Source organism: Labrus mixtus, chromosome 2 (genome assembly GCF_963584025.1).
Source record: "Labrus mixtus chromosome 2, fLabMix1.1, whole genome shotgun sequence".
Lineage (NCBI taxonomy): Eukaryota > Metazoa > Chordata > Actinopteri > Labriformes > Labridae > Labrus > Labrus mixtus.
The window spans coordinates 19,952,625-19,971,416 of record NC_083613.1 but is presented as its reverse complement, the minus strand read 5'-3'; the positions used below and the strand labels follow the sequence as shown (position 1 = coordinate 19,971,416).

Genomic DNA, 18,792 nt, shown 5'->3' with positions numbered 1-18,792 from the left:
ATTATCTTAGATTGATAAAAGGGCATTGCCTCACATGACATAGGTATTAAAAATAATTAAACATTTACAATAAATAATACAAAATAGAAAGAAACAAAAATGTGTCATAATGATGTGTGGCTCATGTTTAGCAGCGAGTATTGACATCAATATTATCAATAAATAATAATATTGACTTATGGGCATTAGGTCTAGTTACATGAAAGGTATTTTTTTTTTTTTAAAAGATGAATTATTCATGATAAATATGTTTTAAAAAAATATGTAAAATTGCAGTGCAAACAACATATAATGAGGTGTATCTCATATCATGTGACATAGGATTTATTGATAGTCCCTTTCAGTTTGTTAGATGGAGTTAATGTAAATATCCTCTCCTCCTTTAGGGGGGTAGAAAAAGCTATCTGGTAGGTTTTATGTTTTTAATGGTCGAGAAGAAAACATTCTCTACCAAAATAACAATTCTACTAAATGTTTAGCATTAGAAACCAAGAAGAATTTAGTATTGAGTAGGATTTTGTAAAAAAAATAAAAACTTGAACACAGTTGTTTGAGTTTCTCAGCTCAGATTTCTTTCATACCTTTTCCATTCGTCTGATCGAGTCATCGGAGCTCAACTACTCAAGTCTCTCTTTTTTTTTTTTTTTGGAACCGCGGGAAATTGAAACTAAATCGATAGCCGCACGATCGATCATCAAAATAAACGTTTCGTGGAGTCATTCATTACCAGTGCCAATGTAAGTCTAACCTAAAATATGAATAACATTGATGAAACAGCCGTCATTTCAACAAAACTAATGAATTAGTGCAAAGCTATTGTCAGCTTCGGTGACTCTTGACCTTTCGGTTTGCTTTCTATCCGGAGATAACTTTTACTAAGACTGAGCTGCAACATTAGCTTTCCAGCTCTGTAATGCCAACTTTATTCTAACTATTATACTCGTATAATGCTACACATGCACCAACAAATGTCATATTTGCCGCGCAGTAGCTGACGTCATATGTCACGTCTGTATTAGTGTAACATATTCGTGTCACTGTTACTTTGTTTCTTTGGTTGATCAAAGTGTTCAGTAAACAGGAAACATTACATGTCTGTCTTTCTTGGGAGAAGGATTCCTGAGGTTGTCCTCCTCGGGGGGCTTAACCTACTTATCGAGGGTCTAGACTAGAGGACGTAGTTTGTAAGATAATAAACCCCTTTAGGTAAATTACGAGTTGTGAGTTTTGGGTTAATGACAATACACTTGACGTTTTGCTCATCATTTTGGATTTGTTTTAAATTTAAAGTGCATAATGTATGTGTGTTTTAAGGCCCAGAGAGCAGGATGGAGATCAATGTGGGAGATATTCCGCACTGTGAGGAGCAGCTGAAGACAACACTGCACTGTGATGACAAGGAGAAGGTATATTTGTCTGCATATTTGTGCTCTGTAAAGTGCCACAGTTACCCTGACTGCTGCTTTCATTTTACCCGTTCAGCTTCGTAGGAAGTTGGCACTGTTACAGAGGGAATATCTGAGGACGGCCCAGCGACTACAGGTTAGACATCAGACCTTTTTACTTAGCGTCTATTAGCCCAGTGTAGAAATGACTCGTCTCTCACCTACACATGTTGACCTGCCCGTAGCGTGCTGAGCGTTCAGAAGTGGTACGGAGACATGTGAGGAGTAGGATTGAACAGCAGAACCACCAGGACAAGAGGGATCCAGAGGTGACGTCAAACCCCTGTCATAACCCAACTTCATTGTCTCTGAACGTTAGCAATGGGACAGCCTCAGGTGTACCTCAGTGCCAGGAATCCAATGGAGGTAAATCTATCCTTTTAAACTCCAGCTTTTGAACTGTGTGTGTGTGTGTGCATGTCTGACTGGGACAGGGACACCAATCCCAGTCCCTCATGAAATGTCACATGAACATGTCTTTCAAACTGCATGTCACTGATCTTTCTCAGAGATGGTGTAAGACTCCCACTCTGCTGACATTTACTTTTGAAAAACATGAAGAAAAAAAAATCAGAGTTTGTCCAACAGAAGATTTTTTCTGCAATATAATTTAGGTATATTAACTTGCCAGCTTTAAAGTGATGGGCCGATGTCTCTCAACAGGATATGAACAGCAGATACTAATGTTCAATTGATACACCGCTGCATCCTTATTTTAAATATGCCAATTAAGTAAAGCAAGACATGCAGGTTTTATTCAGACTAGAGCCTCTCTATGGAAATGTGTACAGTGATAGATTCATGTAACTGAGTGGATTAAATGGTCATTACTCTGAGGAGCAGAACATGTTTTGTTTGTAACAGCAGTATTCTCAAGTTTCTCCATTATTTACTAGGTACCACAGATACTGAGAACCCCAGGAGGAGTCAGGTGATCAGGTTCCTGCTTCCCTCTGATGATGCTTGCCCACAAACACCGGATTCCAGTAATGACTCCGCTAGAGGTCATAGGCCCAGTCCTGCGCTGCGCCTCAGGTCGCGTAGCAGCCGGCTTCGCTGGGAAAGGAGGAGTGCTGCTGAGGCTGGAAGGAGCACAAACGACACTGAGGAGGGACTGGAGCAGAGTGAAAAGATGGAGAGTCCTAGAACAATACGAGGTGAAGAGAGAGGCACCACAGAAGGAGCAGAGGTTGTGTATGAAAGTGAAGAGCTGATTTCTAGTGCAAGATCGGACTCCCCCTCTCTGCTGCTGCCACACTGGAACACATGTGGAGAAACTGAAGCTGGAAACATGGAGGGACAAGAGGCACAGGGGCAACAAGAACACAGGGAGAAAGAATCAGAAGGGGGAATAGAATCAACCTTTTTGCCGCTCACATGTCGGGACCCTGCTTTGTACCCTGGCGGGAGGAAACAAACTGAGACAAAAAATGGAAAAGGGAAGGAGACAGAAGGGGAAAATGGTAGAAGCAATAGGGACGGGGCACTGTGTGAAGACAGCAGTGAAAAAGATACTGAACCAAACGCAGCAGTGAAAACAGAAAGTGCAAGAAGTCATCATAACAGCCTGGAAGTCAAAGAAACCTGTGAGAGGGTTGGAGCACAGCAGAATGTAAAGGGTGTAGGTATCCTTGACTCCTGCACCTTAGTGGAGGGACTGCTTTTCCCAGCGGAGTACTACGTCAGAACCACAAGACGTATGACTTCTTCACACAGCCAGCCAGACATGCAGGCTGTCATACACACCCAGCTGGGAATCGGGCGACCTCGCAGGAGCCGGGGCAATGGAAGAGGACTGAACAAGCGCACACACAACCGTGAAGGGTCAGATAAACTGTCTCAGACAAGTTTTTCCTCACCGACGACGGCATCTCCGGCTGTAGGTCCTTGTACAGAATCACCTGCTGTTGGAACACCTACTGAGCTGATCAGTCAGAGTTCCAGTGAGATTTCAGATCAAGTGGTCTCAGCAGATACATTATTTTCTCCTAAGGTCACCGCTGTTCGTCCAGCAAGAGGGAGGCGGAGAAGAAGAGGCAGAGGAAGAGGAAGAGGGAGACCTCAGACCCCACGGAGCTCTTTTAATTTAGATACCAGTAATCTAGATCCTCTGCAAATTCCAAATGATCTTCAGCTTACAAGCTCCCTGGTCTCTGCATCCCCATCTCTCCATGGTCCAGCTGTTGGATCACAGCCCCTCCGCACACAAGGAGAAGCAGTTTCAGTGACAGACCAACCTGAGCCTGCCTACGTCTACCCTATCTTTCTGAAGAGCAGTGGCAGGACTAACAGAACTACACAGCTGAATGGAAGTAAGATTTGTTTTGCGGATGTGTTAATGTGTGTGTGTCAATGACAGAGAAAGGGAAAGAAAAGCTGTTCTGGCTATAATGTAAAAGAATTGACCTTTTGGATACAGTAATATGTTATTATACTCATTTCAATTAGGGCTGACGTCAGATTTAGATTACTGTTCAGTTGAAGACACTGAAAACACATATTTCTACTCATTAATCTACTAAAAAAGTGTTTTCTGTCTGTGACCACAGCTCTGCGCTTGAGAAAACATTGTTGTTCAATGGAGGTTGTATTCGCTTTGAACTTAAACTTTATCGATACTGTTCTTGCCTGAAACTAAACATAGCCCTGTCATTCAAAGAAAGCATCATCTGTTAAGACTGCAGTTAATGATTTGTGTTTGATATTATAATTTGTCAACCACTTTCTTCAAGTTGTTGATTTATTGTTTTGTCTATGAAAAAGTGCATGTAGTTTCTGGGAGTCCAAGATGACATATCCAAATGTCCTTTTTTTTTTTTTTTACAACATTTCAAATACAATACAATACAGTACACCATAGTTCCCACAAGCTGTGGCTAATGGCTGGCAGAGTGTATAAAAGCCTGTTAGAGAGACAGGTAGACATTACATTATTAAAAAGGTAAACAAATGAAAGAAAGCTCTGAAAGTATTTTCATTAAATTGTCTTTGTGTCCTTCAGGCTCAGAAAACAGGCAATCTCTCCTCCTGCCGTCCTCTTCACCGTCCCAAACATCTCTGCTTCCTCTCCCCTCTCTGTCCTCCGGCCCACTGGCCAACAACCTGATCAACTTTGACGTTCATCAAGACTTCCATCTCCCCGATGACCAGTTTGCCTCCCTGAAGCTGCACAAGCTTCGCCGAGTCGCGGTGGAATCGGGAATTGAACATTTTACATCACCGTCTTACAACACACGCAGTAGCACACGGCACTGTGTTGCTCCCCCCCGCAGCCCGGTGATGCCTCTTCCAATGGCGCTTAGCCTCACACCTGTAATTAAAAACTCAACACCTACCACTCAAGCAGAACGAGTTGCCACGCAGTCCGGAGACCTCCAAAACGTGTCGACGCAACAACCTTTAATCGACGAGTCATCCGATCAAGAAAACCCCAAAAAGCAGAAAACTGAAATCCTCCAACCAGAGAGTCAGACACACACCTGCTCAACAGAGTCTGCGTCAGTGGTTCAAGAGTTTGCTGCTGATTCTGCTGACCAATATGAAGAGGAAGAATCTGATCTAAAGACTGACTTTGCAGAGAGTGTTACAGGAACTGTTAAAGATGATGTCTTTGTGCATTCTTATGAACTTCAAACAAAAGACTCGTCTGTCCCCTTGTTAGATGAACAAACAGATTGTCCTGGTGTAGCTCAGGTTTTGAGGGATGAGAGGTCACCCACCTTACCCACACATCACCAAACTAAAACAGACGAGGAAAACGTCGTCAAAACTCTTTTCTTTGATTCCCCTCGGCGAAAAACCTCAGCACGGCCTTCTACAAACTTGACTGCATGTAGTGAGTCGCCTGTGCAGCGTCTCAATGTAAGATCTCCTGCCAGAGATTTAAACGAGTCCCCTGAATGCCCCACAAGTCCTCCCAGAGTCCTCAATGTCCAAGCCCAGCTCCTATTCAGTCCTCTTCTTGCATCAGCACCGGGCCGATTCACAACCCCACACTCTTCTCTCCTCGCTACCAGCCCATCATTTCCATCCTTAGGACCCACCCCTTACCCTGCCCCTGCTGCCCTCCCTCTGTCTTCGTCCGCATCTGCCCCAGCCCTCACACTGCCTCCCAGTCACAGCCCATCCACTCAGGCCCTCTCCCCTCCTGTTCTCTCTCCCCGTCTGTCCCCGACTTGTGTCCCTCCCAGCCAGCCCCCAAACTCCCCTGCCCCTAAAATCCAGGTTTCACCGGGGATGTCAGAGAGGGTGGAACCTGCTACCTGCCCGTCTGTCTCCAGCATCCACCATCATGGCTTAGGTGTGCAGGCTGGCATGACGATAGAGGACACAGCAGAGGGCAACACTTTAAGATGTGTGCACACTCTGAAGGTAAATCATTTGCATTGTAGTCGAATAAGGATCCAATGCTTGGCCTCATAATTTGCTGGAGATAATTGTGTGTATTTGAGTGAATTGAATGTGTGTGTTTAAGGCCCCAGCAGGAGGCTGCCTGGTGGATGTGTGCTGTCTGCCCGGACCCTCAAGTGGTTTTTGTGTAGCAGCAGCAGGAAAGTGGGCTGTTTGTCTGTGGAGTCAGACTGCAGCCTCTGACTGGAGCCTAACACACACCTGGGCCTTCAATGAGGTGAGTGTGGGGGATGTATTTACAGGTGTATGTCTGGACAAATATCACAAATTCATTGGTTCCAGCTTTAAAAAAAGATTAAAATGTGACTTGTTTAATTGCACATTAAGTATCCTTGCTGTTTGAGGCAATTAGTTGGGAAAAACAGAACACTTTTTTAACATCACTACCAGTGTTTCCACACATACACAAAACTCCTGAAAATGTCCCAAAGTGTTCTGGGGTGAGCTGCATGACTAAACACAAACAGTCACATGTATACCCTGACTTTTTCACATCAGCCCCATAGTAACATTTCTGTAAAGAGAGGGGTGAGCTGATGTGTGAACTCACCAGATTAAAAGTCAGGAGAAATGTACTGCGCTGAGCGGAGGTGGTGATGAGGATTATATCACGCAACCAGTGAGCGACTGGTGCCATAGTTGTGCATGTGATGGAGCAGCTTCATACTCTTTTCTGCTCACCAGTATCTTTGTCTCTGCTCATTAGGCGATTAAAATCCAATTACACGTAGCATTGACGTTGAAGTAAAAACTGTCATCATAGCGCCAGACGTTGCTTCACCTGTCATCTTGGGTATCTTGTAAATATTAAGGCTGCAGCGTCCTTTTCACATCATGTCCTGCTGCTTTTCGACTTTGATAGAGACTAATGATAGAAAGTAGATCTGAGCAAAAGAATGGATATGGTTTTAGAATAGGGATTTTTAAAGAAAATAAATGTTCACTGTAATTTGTATAATTTCAACACAAACAGCCCACAGCTCTCCTATGCTCCCATAGTTCAAAGTAACCTTAAAGTACTCCTCCGACACAGTTTAAATGTCAAAAGTCTGTGAGCTAAGATTAATAAAAGTGAACAATCAATTCCAAAAAAGGCTCCTGAAACATCCAAGGAAAGTTCTGAGTGCCTCAAAAGGTACATTTTAAATGTGCAGACAGGAGAACTGCAACAGCATAACTAATTCATTCTAGCATGTTAAACTGAGACCAAAGCCGAATGTGTTAGCAGCAGGAATCAATTCAAATCATAAATAGAATTCAGAGTGAAAAAAAGATTGAGATTTTTTTTTTTAAACATATTTTCACAAAGCACCTGTTTGAACCACTCAACATTTACTATATCAATGTTCAAAAGTGATACTATCTTAAATTGCACGCTTCAGTCTGTTTGATGAATATACATGTTTCCCCTTTATGAATATAACGGTGTGTTTGTTTACAGCCAGTGATCAATGTGTTTTCCGTCCCTGATGCTGCTGGGCTGATGTGTGTGACTCTGGGACAGTTAGAGATAAAAGAAGTGAGGTGAATACCACAAACACCCTGTCTGACGTTCTGACATGTATTTTTTTTCTACTTCTAGGCAACATTCTGAGTAATAATAAAACAATTGGTGTAGTTCCAAATATGTTTTCAAAGAATCCCTAAATAAACGGTTTCAGAAGTCAAACGTCACTGTGTGTGTTGTCCTCGTGCACAGGATGCTCTCATGCTCCAGCCTCTCTCAGGTGTTGCTCTGTGCGGGGCCGGTCCAGGCTGTTGTGTGTGTTTCCAGATCCAGAGTGGTTACCTCCTCTCACTCGGCGTGTGGCTCCACCCTGCAGGTGTTTACACTGTTAGACAGTGGCAGGTTAGTGAGTGCTTTATGTATTCTCTCTCAGTTATTGTCTCATGGAACATATACCCAGTGTCTCCTCTGTCTCTCAGCACATGGAGCTCTCAGCTGCTGGTGTCTCCTGGTGTTTGTGTCGGGGCCATCGCTCCAGTGAACGGACTCTTAGATGCTCTGATTGGCACAGATGAAGGTGGAAGTCTCCTCATCTGGTAAGCAATTTGAATGGTTTTATTATGTACTTGCTGTCTTTGTAAAAAAAAAAAGTAATTAATTCATTAGATTGCATCTAGATTTTTGTTCCTACAAGAGGTATATTATACTAACGTTTAGTTGATGTGGACCAAAGCATTCTCTCGCTCTCTCTCCCTGATTTTTGACTCTATACATTGTCCTATCTCTACATTAAAGAACCCCCAAAAATAAATAATAAAAAATACAAAATGTTTTTTTTTCCTGTGACACAAATGCCATGTGAAGGGTGGCCAGAATCAGTCTGTAAAGTAGAGTGAGGAGCTCTGGATAACAGAACTCGTAATAGAGCCGCTAGTCTTTTGTATCAAAAGGAGCCAGCTGAGGTGGTTTGACCTTATAAGACCCCAGGGTAGACCCAGCGCTTGCTGTATGGATAATATATCCCATCTGGCCTGACAATACCTCAGAACCCTCCAAGAGAATCTGGAAGATGTTGTTGGGGAGAGAGATGTTGACTTGTTTAGCCTGCTGCCAACGAGAGCCGGATAAGCAGAAGAAAATGGATCAATGGAAAAATGTTTAAAACAGATTTTTGTTTTTACTATTTTAGATTTTTAAGTAGTACAGTACTGTTATCCAAGAAAAGAAAAATGACCATAGCCCTGGACGAATCCATTGTCAAAAATCATTGAAATAACTTTATAAACACCCGGCCTGATGAAGGCCAGTATGGCTGAAACAAAATGTTTCTATGAATATGAAAGTGCCTCAGACCTCTTCTATAGCTTCTAAGTTGGATCCCCAAACTGACGAGCACCAGAGGGACACATTCTTTTCTTCTTTTCAACTTCTTTTCAACTATTTTTAAAGACATTTGTCAACACCCATGCAGCACTCACAACACAACACAAGTTGAAAACAAATAGCAACATCTTGTACAACAGCATGTTACTATAACTCCATTTGTAGAGCTGAGTCCAGCTCCTCCAGACTCTAACTTGAAACACTGTTCTTTACTTGGACTTAACCGTTCATTATGGCACTACATGTTTTGTTTAATTTTTGTGTTTGTGTGTCACAGGAATTTAAAGACAGGACAGCTGCTCAGGAGAATAACCCTGACTGATGGTTTATCACACACAGCTTGTCTCAGAGGATACTCCTACTGTGTGAGTTTACTTGCTTTGCATACGAGGCCACACTACCTGTTGTCTTTTAAAATCATAACAATCCCCCCCCCACTGTAATTTGTCCCGTGTGCTTGTGTGTTTGTTGGCGCGCAGGGAGTGTTATTTGTCCTGCTGCAGCATCAGTTTCTGACCTCCCTGGAGGAAGCAGAAAGAGAGACCGAAGAAGAAGATCAAATCTTCTCGGAAGAGGAAGTAGCAAGGAGGAAGAGCATCCTATTCTCCCTGGTCGCCGTGAACCCTCTGACTGGAAAATCTGTGGTTGCCACTCGGCTGTATCCGCCCAAAGCGTGGTCCGGCAGGTGAGAGACGAAGACAAGGGTGTGTTTGTATGTCTCTTAACTTATTACTAATGCCTTTCTGTGTTTGTATTTTGCAGGCTGTGTGAGGCTGACGTTAGCAGCTCCAGCGTGGTGGGCCTGAGTCAGAGTGGCTGCGTGTGTGTGTGGGAGCTCCTTCACCCGGGCGGCTCCAGGATGGTGTGGTCTCCTGAGAGTGAAGGCTGGCAGCTGGCTCGATGGGGCGGAGAAGGTACTCTGGTGACCGGACATCACAACGGAGACGTTAGTTTACACTGCTACTACAGCAGTCAGACACTTCTCTCTCACCCTAACATGAAACACTCTCTTGTCAAATAAAACAGATGAATGTTGACATGAAGATTTTAGCAATGCTTCAGTTTAGACACACCTTTTAAAATACTTTGCACCTAAGTGAAAAGCAAAGAGGATCTGTGGCTTCAATAAAGAATTTTATCCCAGCAAGTACAGGAGAGACTCTGTAACTTGAAGGCCACAGTTCATTGATATACTGTAAACAATTCAGTTGTAAGAGTTCTTCTACTTCATGGTGTCTTTTTACTGTGACTTCATTCTGAAAACTACTGTTGTGTTTTATTACTGCTGCTGTTTGACTGTTTCCGACAGTGTTTAAATGTTATATTTCATATTTAAAGAAAAGAAAGGCTTGCCACAATGTGTTTTTATTACTGACATTAAAAGTTTCTGTATTCTGTTATTGTTGTTGTTTTTTATGTACATTACTTTTATATTGTTTTGGTGCACTTTAGACAAAATGTTTTTATATTAAAGAAGAAGGCAGAGAGCTGAAAGAAATCAAAATGGATCAAAATTACAAATATTTAGTATTTTTTGGATATAAAAATACACATGATATATTTTAAATTAACAATATGTATCTTATTTATTAAAATGTTAATAAATTAAATAAGAACATATATAGAAATGTAATTCAGTGGGCCCCTTCTCTCAGACAGGATCCAAAGGAAGTACTGGAGCACATGAATCAGTTATGACAATTTTTTTGGTGCAAGGGACTAACATTAAGACAGAAGATTTGAGTCCTTTGCACCATAAACATGTTTTGGCCACAGTACATAACTAAAATAAAAATATTATTTCTACCCGTTTATTTACTTTTTTCCTTGTAAAAAGGGCAGGTTTATATGTTTTTGTTCCTCCTGCACCTTTTTGTTCTTTGTAAGTGCAAAAATAAAGAAGTATTTCTCTACATTGTAGGCTACGGCTTAAAAGAAACCAAATAAAACAAATGAATGACATGAAAATAAAATTGAACAGATTTATGTTAAGTCCACTGAATCACATTTTGAATGTCTAAGGTCGTTCTCTGGGAGCACCTACCTCCACTTGTGGAGTGGCGGAAGAAGTGCAAGAGTTTCTTACAGCTTTGCAAGGACTAACGTGTTTATGAAAATATTTAATTTTAAAAACCTACTATGGTGTAGATGGATTATAAAGAAGAATAACAAAGCTCCTTCAAACTGTCTATCAGAAGACCTCAAATCTGTAGATATGGATATTTTGGTTGAAATTGTGCATTTACTGTTAAATGAACCCTTGAAATTGATAAGTGTATCATATTCCCAAAATCGGTCATTAAAACTGTTATTCACCCAGCCTCCTTATACACAAGGGGGCGCTAATAGATCATGATTTAGCATACTGACTTCAAGAAAAACGCGAAACACAATTCTTTTAAATTCAGTTTATGACGCAAAAGTAACATTCCTGATATGTTCAGAGAGTTGTACAGATAAACTTGTGGAGGGGTGTGAAGGAAAACACCAAAGAAAGGTGTTTCAAGATGAATGATTGCTATTGGCTAGAAAATCGAGAGCATTGCATGACTGGTCTGACCTATGACAATGACAAGCCTAGTTTATTTTCTCAACTCGAATTATCTGGAGAAAATACTTTTTTTTTTTTTTTTTATAAATCTTAAGATAATGACATATATAACGGCAACATGCTTTGTTCTCCCAGAAATAACAAGATAAATACCGGTACCAGTAAGTTTAGATCGCATAAAGACGGGAGTCATCGTAAAGTCAAACTGTCTTAAATCAACAAACACAATGTCTAACAAACAGCTAATAGAAATAATTTATCAAACCACAACAAGTTACATTTGTTCAAGAGAATCTTTATTTAGACTTGGATAAAATTTAACCATCTTCACAACATGTATGCATATTCAGCAGTATTTACAGGTCTGTACATGTTGAAAAAGACAAGACATCTAAAATAGACTTAAAAAGTGTAAAAAAAAAAAAAAAGTGGCTACAGGAGGAAAAATACTGTACATGATGTAGACGTATTAACATGGTCCATCTCTCTACAGACAACACAGATAAAACAGACAAACTAGAGAAGCGACCAGAGAAGCTTGTTTTCCCCATCCACACAGCCAGTCGGAGTTTTCAATGCCCAACACACACACACACACATCTGTTCACTCAGCTTCAAATACATAACTGCTGAGTAAATGAATACAAACAAGCAAAGAGAATCATGGTGGAACTTTAAGATGATTCTGAACACCAAAAGCCTTTAACGCTCATATTTTTCCTTCAAGACTCGTTTAAAGTGACGGGGTATGCTCGTCTGCTTTGTGGCTGGAGAGTTAGTCGTCAAGGATTGTTTCACCGTGAACATGTTGGCCAAGCTTCATCAGAAAAATTAAGAGATTTGACCGACAGCAGGAAGAACGATAAAAATAAGTGGATGACAGGCAAAAATTTCCACAATATACAAGTGATTCATTTTCAAGGTACACGGTCAGGGCCTAATAAAAATCATTAAACCCAGAAAATGTCAGGATCTTTCCGTTCTCAGAGCCTGACAGAGAGAAGTGGCAAGTTAATAATTAAGTGGGGGTTTAAGACGTGGTCTATTGTGCGGCGGCCGGGGAAGGTTTGCTGTCCAGCAGTTTCTCCACCATCAGCTTGGCGTAGCGAATGCGGCTCGCCAGCTCTTTAGTGCAGCCGAACTCCTCGAGCAGGGAAAGCTTGTAGGTGCGGAATTCTCGCTTCTCGTCGATGTAGGTCACAGCGGCCATCAGAGGGCACAGGATCAGCTTGGTGTGGTCCTGAAATAGTGGAGAAATGTTTAAATAAAATAGAAATGGGTACAGGATGTGTTAAGAGGTCATGATGAGTGAGTAATACATTCAATTTCACAGCTAACAGAGTGCAGAAGACATGAATAAGGTAGTTACTGATGCACTCTTGTACAGACCGTATTTCCGGCATATCACCTTAAAATCCTGCTGACTTGAGTGAACTCATAACTTTTTCCTGTTTAAGGACCTATTCCAGCAGAACTTTAAGTGGGGAGAAGAGGTGGTGAGTGTCTTACCTGGAAGAAGTTGATCTGAACGGTGCCATTGGTGAGGTGCAGCACGATGGCGCTCTTGGTTCTGAACCACAAGGAGAGGTAAGGAAGCCGCGCCAGCTCATCGCCTTCCCGCCGTGCAATGTTCGCACCAGCCTTCAGCAGGTGCTCGCTCATGTAGTTACGGAAATATTTCAGCAAAGTTATCTGTAGGGGACAGAGAAAGGGGACATAAGTATGAACACTATGATATGGACAAAAATAAAAAAAAAGATTTAATAGAGGTGTAAAGATAAAACATTGCTGATCTGTAACTTTGTTAACGTGTTAATGTCCCGGTACACAGAGTCCTGGGAGTCCTTCAATCTTGCGACACTATCACATTGACCTTTTACCTTTCCAAGAGAATAACATTAGCGGGAGATGGCAAGCTAGATAGCTAGCGAGGGATCATACAAGGATAAGCCCATGACTGAAATCGCCAAACAATTTGTATTTCTCTATTAGTGCTGTTATATTTTAATGTATGGTTAGCCAATCTGATTGTAGCCTATTATTAGGGATTCAAATCTGATCAAAAGGAGAGATTTACACCCCTAACATTTAACCTATGATGGACTTCATTTGACAATACCTTCTTGTTGAGTGTGGCAGGAAACGAGCGAACGCTGAGGTAGGATTCAGCAGCTGTTTTGTCAATGTACTGCAGACTGTCTCCATCAGCGTACATGATCAGACGGGTGTAGTCGTTGAACAACACACCAACACTGTTGTCACACAGCTGGTAGCCTAAAAAAACAAAAACATTTAGGTCAATCTTGTTGAAGACCTATTCAATTGAATGTTTTCTTCTTGGCTCTCTCTAGTGGACAGTCTGTGTCATTACTACAAATCAGTCTGTTACTCATACTTTGTTCATGAAAGGGATTTTGTCGTTATTGAAGGAACAGCACTGGCTTCAATAACATAATGATGAATGCATACATGTTGACCTGGTCACGTAAGTGAAATGCAGCGATCATTAATGATATCATGGAGGAATCAAGACTATTGGCTGATTGATTTCAACTGCAACATCAAACAAACGACTTGACCTTGTAACAAATGTCATCTTTTTAGAAAGGGAAGTGTTTAAAAAAAAAAAAAACGGTAAGTAGCTGTTAAAGTTATCTGAACCTTTACTTATGTAAAGTATTTACTTAACATTGTTATCACATTTAGGAAAGCCTTTGCAGCTTGAACTGTACAGTTAAAAAAGAAATACTCTGATATACTGTCCATTGATACAACTTAAAAACCAAAAGACTTAAAGGCCATGCTGATTCAAATTTACTAGCTGTTGTTCAATCTTACTACTAGTAGAAGTCGAGCTGGATTTGGAATCAGTTCAATGTTTACCTAATCCATATTTGTCCGAGTAGTCCACCCATTTGCTGATCCAGAAGATGGGAATACATGCAGGATCCTCGGCCTCCCCTAGAAATACAAAAGCACAAAATCGTTTAAGGCAATGTTGAAACATTCAGTGTTGAAAAATGCAGTTCCTTTAGTATCCACAGCAGAAACATGTTTAGTTTACATCCTGGTACAGAAAAACTCTTTGGGTCTGAATAGCTCACGTCTTTATTGGCACACACTGTAAGGGGACATGATTCTTCCGTATAACTCATCCATTTTTATTTTATGACGGATTAGAGTTTCGCGTGATTTGGGGGATGACTGATATGATTGACAGGCGAGCTTGTTGTAGCCGTTTGCTAGGAGGCTAATGTCAACTGAAAGTTTGGTGTAGTCAGCATTTCCAGAATCTTCAACCACAAACGTTGGGCTTCAGAACAAAGCTTCAATAAAAAAAAAAGGCAGACATCACTGAGACTACCACCCATGTTTTACACAGTCTGTGGTTGACACAAGCACTAAAATGATCCAAACCTTTAAGAGGGACATTAAAACAGATTGGATTTATCAGCTTCACTGAAGAGTCTGCACTCACCTTGGCAGATGACGGCCTTCTCTGACGGTTTGGCAGCAATGATGCTGTTGAGCTGCTGCAGCATATCTTTCAGGTGGTTTTCTGCTTGTTCAGGCTCCCTACAAAAAAAAAACAGTACTTAGCAAAACAAACTGTTTAAGAGCACTGTGCTTGGCCCAAACAATTGAAGATGAAGTCCCATTTGCTTTGTCTAACTTGCACAACATGCTGTGTCTTTGCCTACAAAGCTTGAAATATTCTAAGTGAGCTCCTTAGTCTCAAACATTTAACAAATATCTCACCTTTGCATTGGCTCGTCTTTCATATCCACCTTCTCTGTCCCTCCTGGAAAGAGAAAAAAAACAAATCTTTACACTTTGTTCACACCAAGATATTTATCTGGATACAATTCATTGTCTACCTATATCCTGTAACTGAAATATTACAGCATGATTTTAAATCATTTCAGGATGAGTACGTTTCTTTCATCTCTAGCTGAGATCATTACCTTTGTTATTGATAGCAGTCAATGGGCGTCTCTGGTTGAGCTCCATGGCTGTGGAGGGTGCGATGGAGAAGCGCGGGGGCACGGTGAGGCAGGTAGTGGGCAGACGTAAGGGGATGTAGCCCGATGTGAAGAACTCATCTGTTTGCAGCTCGGAGACAGTTGGCCTCAGGGCAGGATCAGCATGCAGCATCCGCTTGATTAGGGAGGATGCGGCTGGGTTGATGTGCTGTGAGGGGTTTTAAATGACAAGATAAGAGAATTAAAAAAACTTCAACAAGTACTATCATTAGAGGAATGATGTGTGGCACAGCTGCAGAGCTTACCCAGGGGATGGTGTAATTGTTTTTCTTGATGCGGCTGTAAGTCTCCTTCAGGCAGGAGGTCTCGAATGGGGGCTTACCCACCAACAAAGTGTACCTGAGAGAACACGTACAATAGAGGTTTGTCTCAATGGAATAGTGCTGCTTTTGATTATTCAGCATTAAAATAGTCAAGTGTCTTTCCATGCTTGTGTCAAACATACAGAATGCATCCAAGTGACCAGATGTCCACCTCGTAGCTGTGGCCTTTCTTACAAAGCACTTCAGGTGCAATGTAGTTGGGCGTTCCACACAAGGTCTTCTTCCTCTCGCCGTCAAACTCGATCTTAGTGGCCAAACCGAAGTCACCTGGAGGAGAAAGGAGGACATGAGTTTACAAACATCGAGGTTGGAGAAGGTGTTCGTTTGTGTGCACGTGTTTAGTCCTCGTGAGAAACATCCCCACTAACCAGTGGATAATCCATCATCCAGGAAGTATGACTTATGTCACCTGTGAGGTGTGTCCTTGACTTTAATCACGGGGATCATAACGTTTGTTTATGTAAGACTTTAATGAAAGTAGTTGAAACCTGCAATGTGACAAGAAATGTTCAGAGTTAAATGAAATCATTCGTAGTGCGAGACAGCAGGTTACCTATCTTGACCTCCATGTCATCGTTGAGGAAGATGTTGCCCAGTTTCAGGTCTCTGTGGATGACTCTGTTGTTGTGCAAGTACTGGACACCTTTAAGCAGCTGCGACATGTAGTAGCGGGCCTCGGGCTCAGTCACAGCCTTACGACGCTTGTGCAGCTCCAACAAGGACTGAAAGAGAAATTAGAAATAAGACAGGAGGCGGAGGCAAACACTACAAATCGAGACAGTAGCTCAAGATTTCTGACTTTAGGGGTTGAAAAGGACAACGCAATTTGAAGTGGGGTGTCATTTTGCAAATAGTTTGTACGGTGGGTGGCCTGGAGTTTGAATCCTAAGCTCATATTTAGTATGGGGTCATAGTAGCAAGACAAAGTGAGGGGATATTAAGGATTGAAATATAATTACATTTAGATTATTTCAAGCAACTCTGTTTAGAAATTGCTTTTCTTGCTATTTAAGTTGCCTCCACTAGGACAGTGAGGACAAGGGGAGAGGCCGTCGTGATATCCGCTGGCCCTGTAATGTGGGTTCACTGAGAGGAATCATTTTTCCTAATAACACACTCACCCTTCTCCTGCAGATTTCCAGGACGACAAAGACGAAGTCGTCGTCTTCGAAGAACCCCTGGAAGCCGACGACGTTGGCGTGGTCGAGACTCTTGTGTATGGCGATTTCCGAGGTCATTTTCTCCCTCTGGTGCTGCTTCAGTATCAGGGACTTGGGCACGACTTTCCCGGCGAAAACCTGCTTCGTCTCCAAATCTGTTATCTCGTAGCATTTGGCGAAACCACCTTTACCGAGGAAGCGTCCCCTCGCGTATCTCCTCATGTTGCGAGGGTCGAGCAGAACATCTGGGATTTCTTTCAGAGGAACCGACTTCGGGTCGACGTGTGTCGACGGATTCGCCGGTTTTGCAACACCCGCGCTCATTTTTGGATTAAAGTAATGTTCGCCTTTAAAAAATAAGCTTTTAAAAAACTCTCGATGTTTGGATATTATCTTAACGAGTCAAACTATTGTAACCGACGTTAGTTCAGCCCTCGCTTCTTCGCGTAAACTCGATAATTCAAATCAAAACTAACGTGAACGACTTTCAAACCTTTACACTAACATTTAAAATACAGATAATGCTAATCTCAAGACGAATAAAAACCTGGGGCACACATGAAACTGGTCGCCGAAATCGTCCTCCGGTGTTTGCAGCGTCTCTCCAGCCTTTTGACAACAGTCTTCAGAACAAGTTTAAAATGCTGCCTCGTTTGTTCCGGCGACCTGTGATTGGTCCGCTCGATTTGAAATCCAAGGCGTTGCCGCAAAGCATCGTGGGAAGCCCAGTGCAAAAAGAGGCCAATCACTGAGCGAGAACGGAATATCCTGCGGTGTGATTGGCTGAATTTCGGTTTCTGATGCTGATCCTTTCCGAAAACACAATACTGATGGGAAATGTAGTCGGAATGGTATTTAAACAGTTGAAAATGTTGTGGATTTCTTGGTTAAATAAGGAACATCTTTGATCCTAGATAAAAGTCCGAGAGCAACGTGTTTATGTTCCTTGTAAATCTCACTAAAATCACGTACAATACACAGTACATGTAATATAAAATGTAGGCTACTTAACTACAGGCTACATAAAGTTAAATTAAGCTATCTTGAAATGTGGTTGATTAACAGGTCTCTAAATAATGCATGACTCTGTGTGTTTTTCCACAACTGTTCCTTACTGTTATTCTACTTTTGTTTGTTTACTAATTCTGAAAGCCATAATAATGGCCTCTAAAATGCTTTTCATGTAGGCTACAGATTTGACATGACACAGCTATGACTTTATTCAAATGTTGATCAATAGAAATGCAGCTGATGAAGTTGTTAAATGAGCTGAACTGCAACCAGACAACGTTTGAGCTGCTGCTTGTATCTTATTGCTGAAGTAGGATCCAAACCCCAAACACACAGCCTATAGAAATGATATCCTATAGCCTGCAGGCTCAGTATGATAACTTGTGTTTCTTTAAGGAAGTGTTGTTAGCTCTCTATTTGAACTCAATTAAACTTGTGAATGCAACCCTTTTACTTAGAAAGGAGCATTTTTAGCCTAAAAAGGTGAAATGGATTACGTCAACTTATTTCAACAACTCTGGCTTGTCAAATACAGTGAATATTTTCATGTTTATCTGTATAGGGACAATGAAACAAGTAAACTGTTGCCACACACTAAGAAGCAAACATGTTGGTTTGTTTTCCTGTCAGAAAAGGGAGGTATTCTCCAAATTAAACAGAGAAGGGAAAACGATGAAGCTTCCGTCATTAAGTTATTGGTATAACATTTTTCCAATCCTCCACTCCAAATATCATTATGACCCTTGTGAATACCCACTGCAACTGCTTCTCATTGAAAATGTTCATGATCATTGTTAAATACAGTATATACAGTACATGTACAAATAAGGTGCTAAAAGGCCAACCTGCTCCTGAAACCTGCATTGAACCAATTCATATTCCATATGGTTGTGTACATTTTTCTTTAACGTTAGATATTCAGAAAAAACATCTTTGAGATTAAGGATCTTTTAGAATGTCCTGGCCATTGCTTTGGCAAAAGACAGCACAGGTTTTTGCAACAAAAAAGTGAGTTATTT

The 18,792-nt window shown here is 41.5% G+C and overlaps 2 protein-coding genes across 3 annotated transcripts; one reads left to right on the top strand and one right to left on the bottom strand.

Moving 5' to 3' along the window:
- The first annotated feature begins 642 nt into the window (after positions 1-642).
- On the top strand, positions 643-10,085 carry palb2 (partner and localizer of BRCA2). Of its 2 annotated transcripts, XM_061054975.1 has the most exons (13): positions 644-737; positions 1,315-1,406; positions 1,483-1,542; positions 1,631-1,811; positions 2,342-3,757; positions 4,447-5,816; positions 5,920-6,072; positions 7,297-7,379; positions 7,555-7,704; positions 7,782-7,898; positions 8,963-9,050; positions 9,165-9,370; positions 9,448-10,085. In XM_061054975.1, the coding sequence occupies exons 2-13, from the start codon at positions 1,329-1,331 to the stop codon at positions 9,704-9,706; spliced, it is 4,161 nt and encodes a 1,386-aa protein (XP_060910958.1). In that variant the 5' UTR covers positions 644-737; positions 1,315-1,328; the 3' UTR covers positions 9,707-10,085. The 2 variants fall into 2 exon arrangements, 1 of the variants encoding a protein (XP_060910958.1); XR_009675765.1 differs by lacking the exon at positions 9,448-10,085 and having other exon boundaries at positions 643-737; positions 7,297-7,374; positions 9,165-9,213.
- A 1,425-nt stretch (positions 10,086-11,510) lies between these two features.
- plk1 (polo-like kinase 1 (Drosophila)) lies at positions 11,511-17,401 on the bottom strand. The gene is made up of 11 exons (XM_061054963.1): positions 16,724-17,401; positions 16,156-16,324; positions 15,725-15,869; positions 15,525-15,618; positions 15,202-15,427; positions 14,996-15,038; positions 14,715-14,812; positions 14,120-14,197; positions 13,356-13,510; positions 12,746-12,928; positions 11,511-12,476 (listed from the first exon to the last, which is right to left on the bottom strand). The coding sequence occupies exons 1-11, from the start codon at positions 17,084-17,086 to the stop codon at positions 12,279-12,281; spliced, it is 1,752 nt and encodes a 583-aa protein (XP_060910946.1). The 5' UTR covers positions 17,087-17,401; the 3' UTR covers positions 11,511-12,278.
- Between the last annotated feature and the right edge of the window lie 1,391 nt (positions 17,402-18,792).

Coding starts and splice junctions, on each gene's coding strand:
- plk1 (XM_061054963.1), bottom strand. CDS start 17,086: ATGAGCGCGGGTGTTGCAAAACCGGCGAATCCGTCGACACACGTCGAC. Junction 14,813..14,995: donor AAAGACGAGCCAATGCAAAG/GTGAGATATTTG, acceptor TTTTTTTTGTAG/GGAGCCTGAACAAGCAGAAA. Junction 12,929..13,355: donor CTGCCACACTCAACAAGAAG/GTATTGTCAAAT, acceptor TGTCCCCTACAG/ATAACTTTGCTGAAATATTT.
- palb2 (XM_061054975.1), top strand. CDS start 1,329: ATGGAGATCAATGTGGGAGATATTCCGCACTGTGAGGAGCAGCTGAAG. Junction 7,380..7,554: donor TTAGAGATAAAAGAAGTGAG/GTGAATACCACA, acceptor CCTCGTGCACAG/GATGCTCTCATGCTCCAGCC. Junction 9,051..9,164: donor TCAGAGGATACTCCTACTGT/GTGAGTTTACTT, acceptor GTTGGCGCGCAG/GGAGTGTTATTTGTCCTGCT.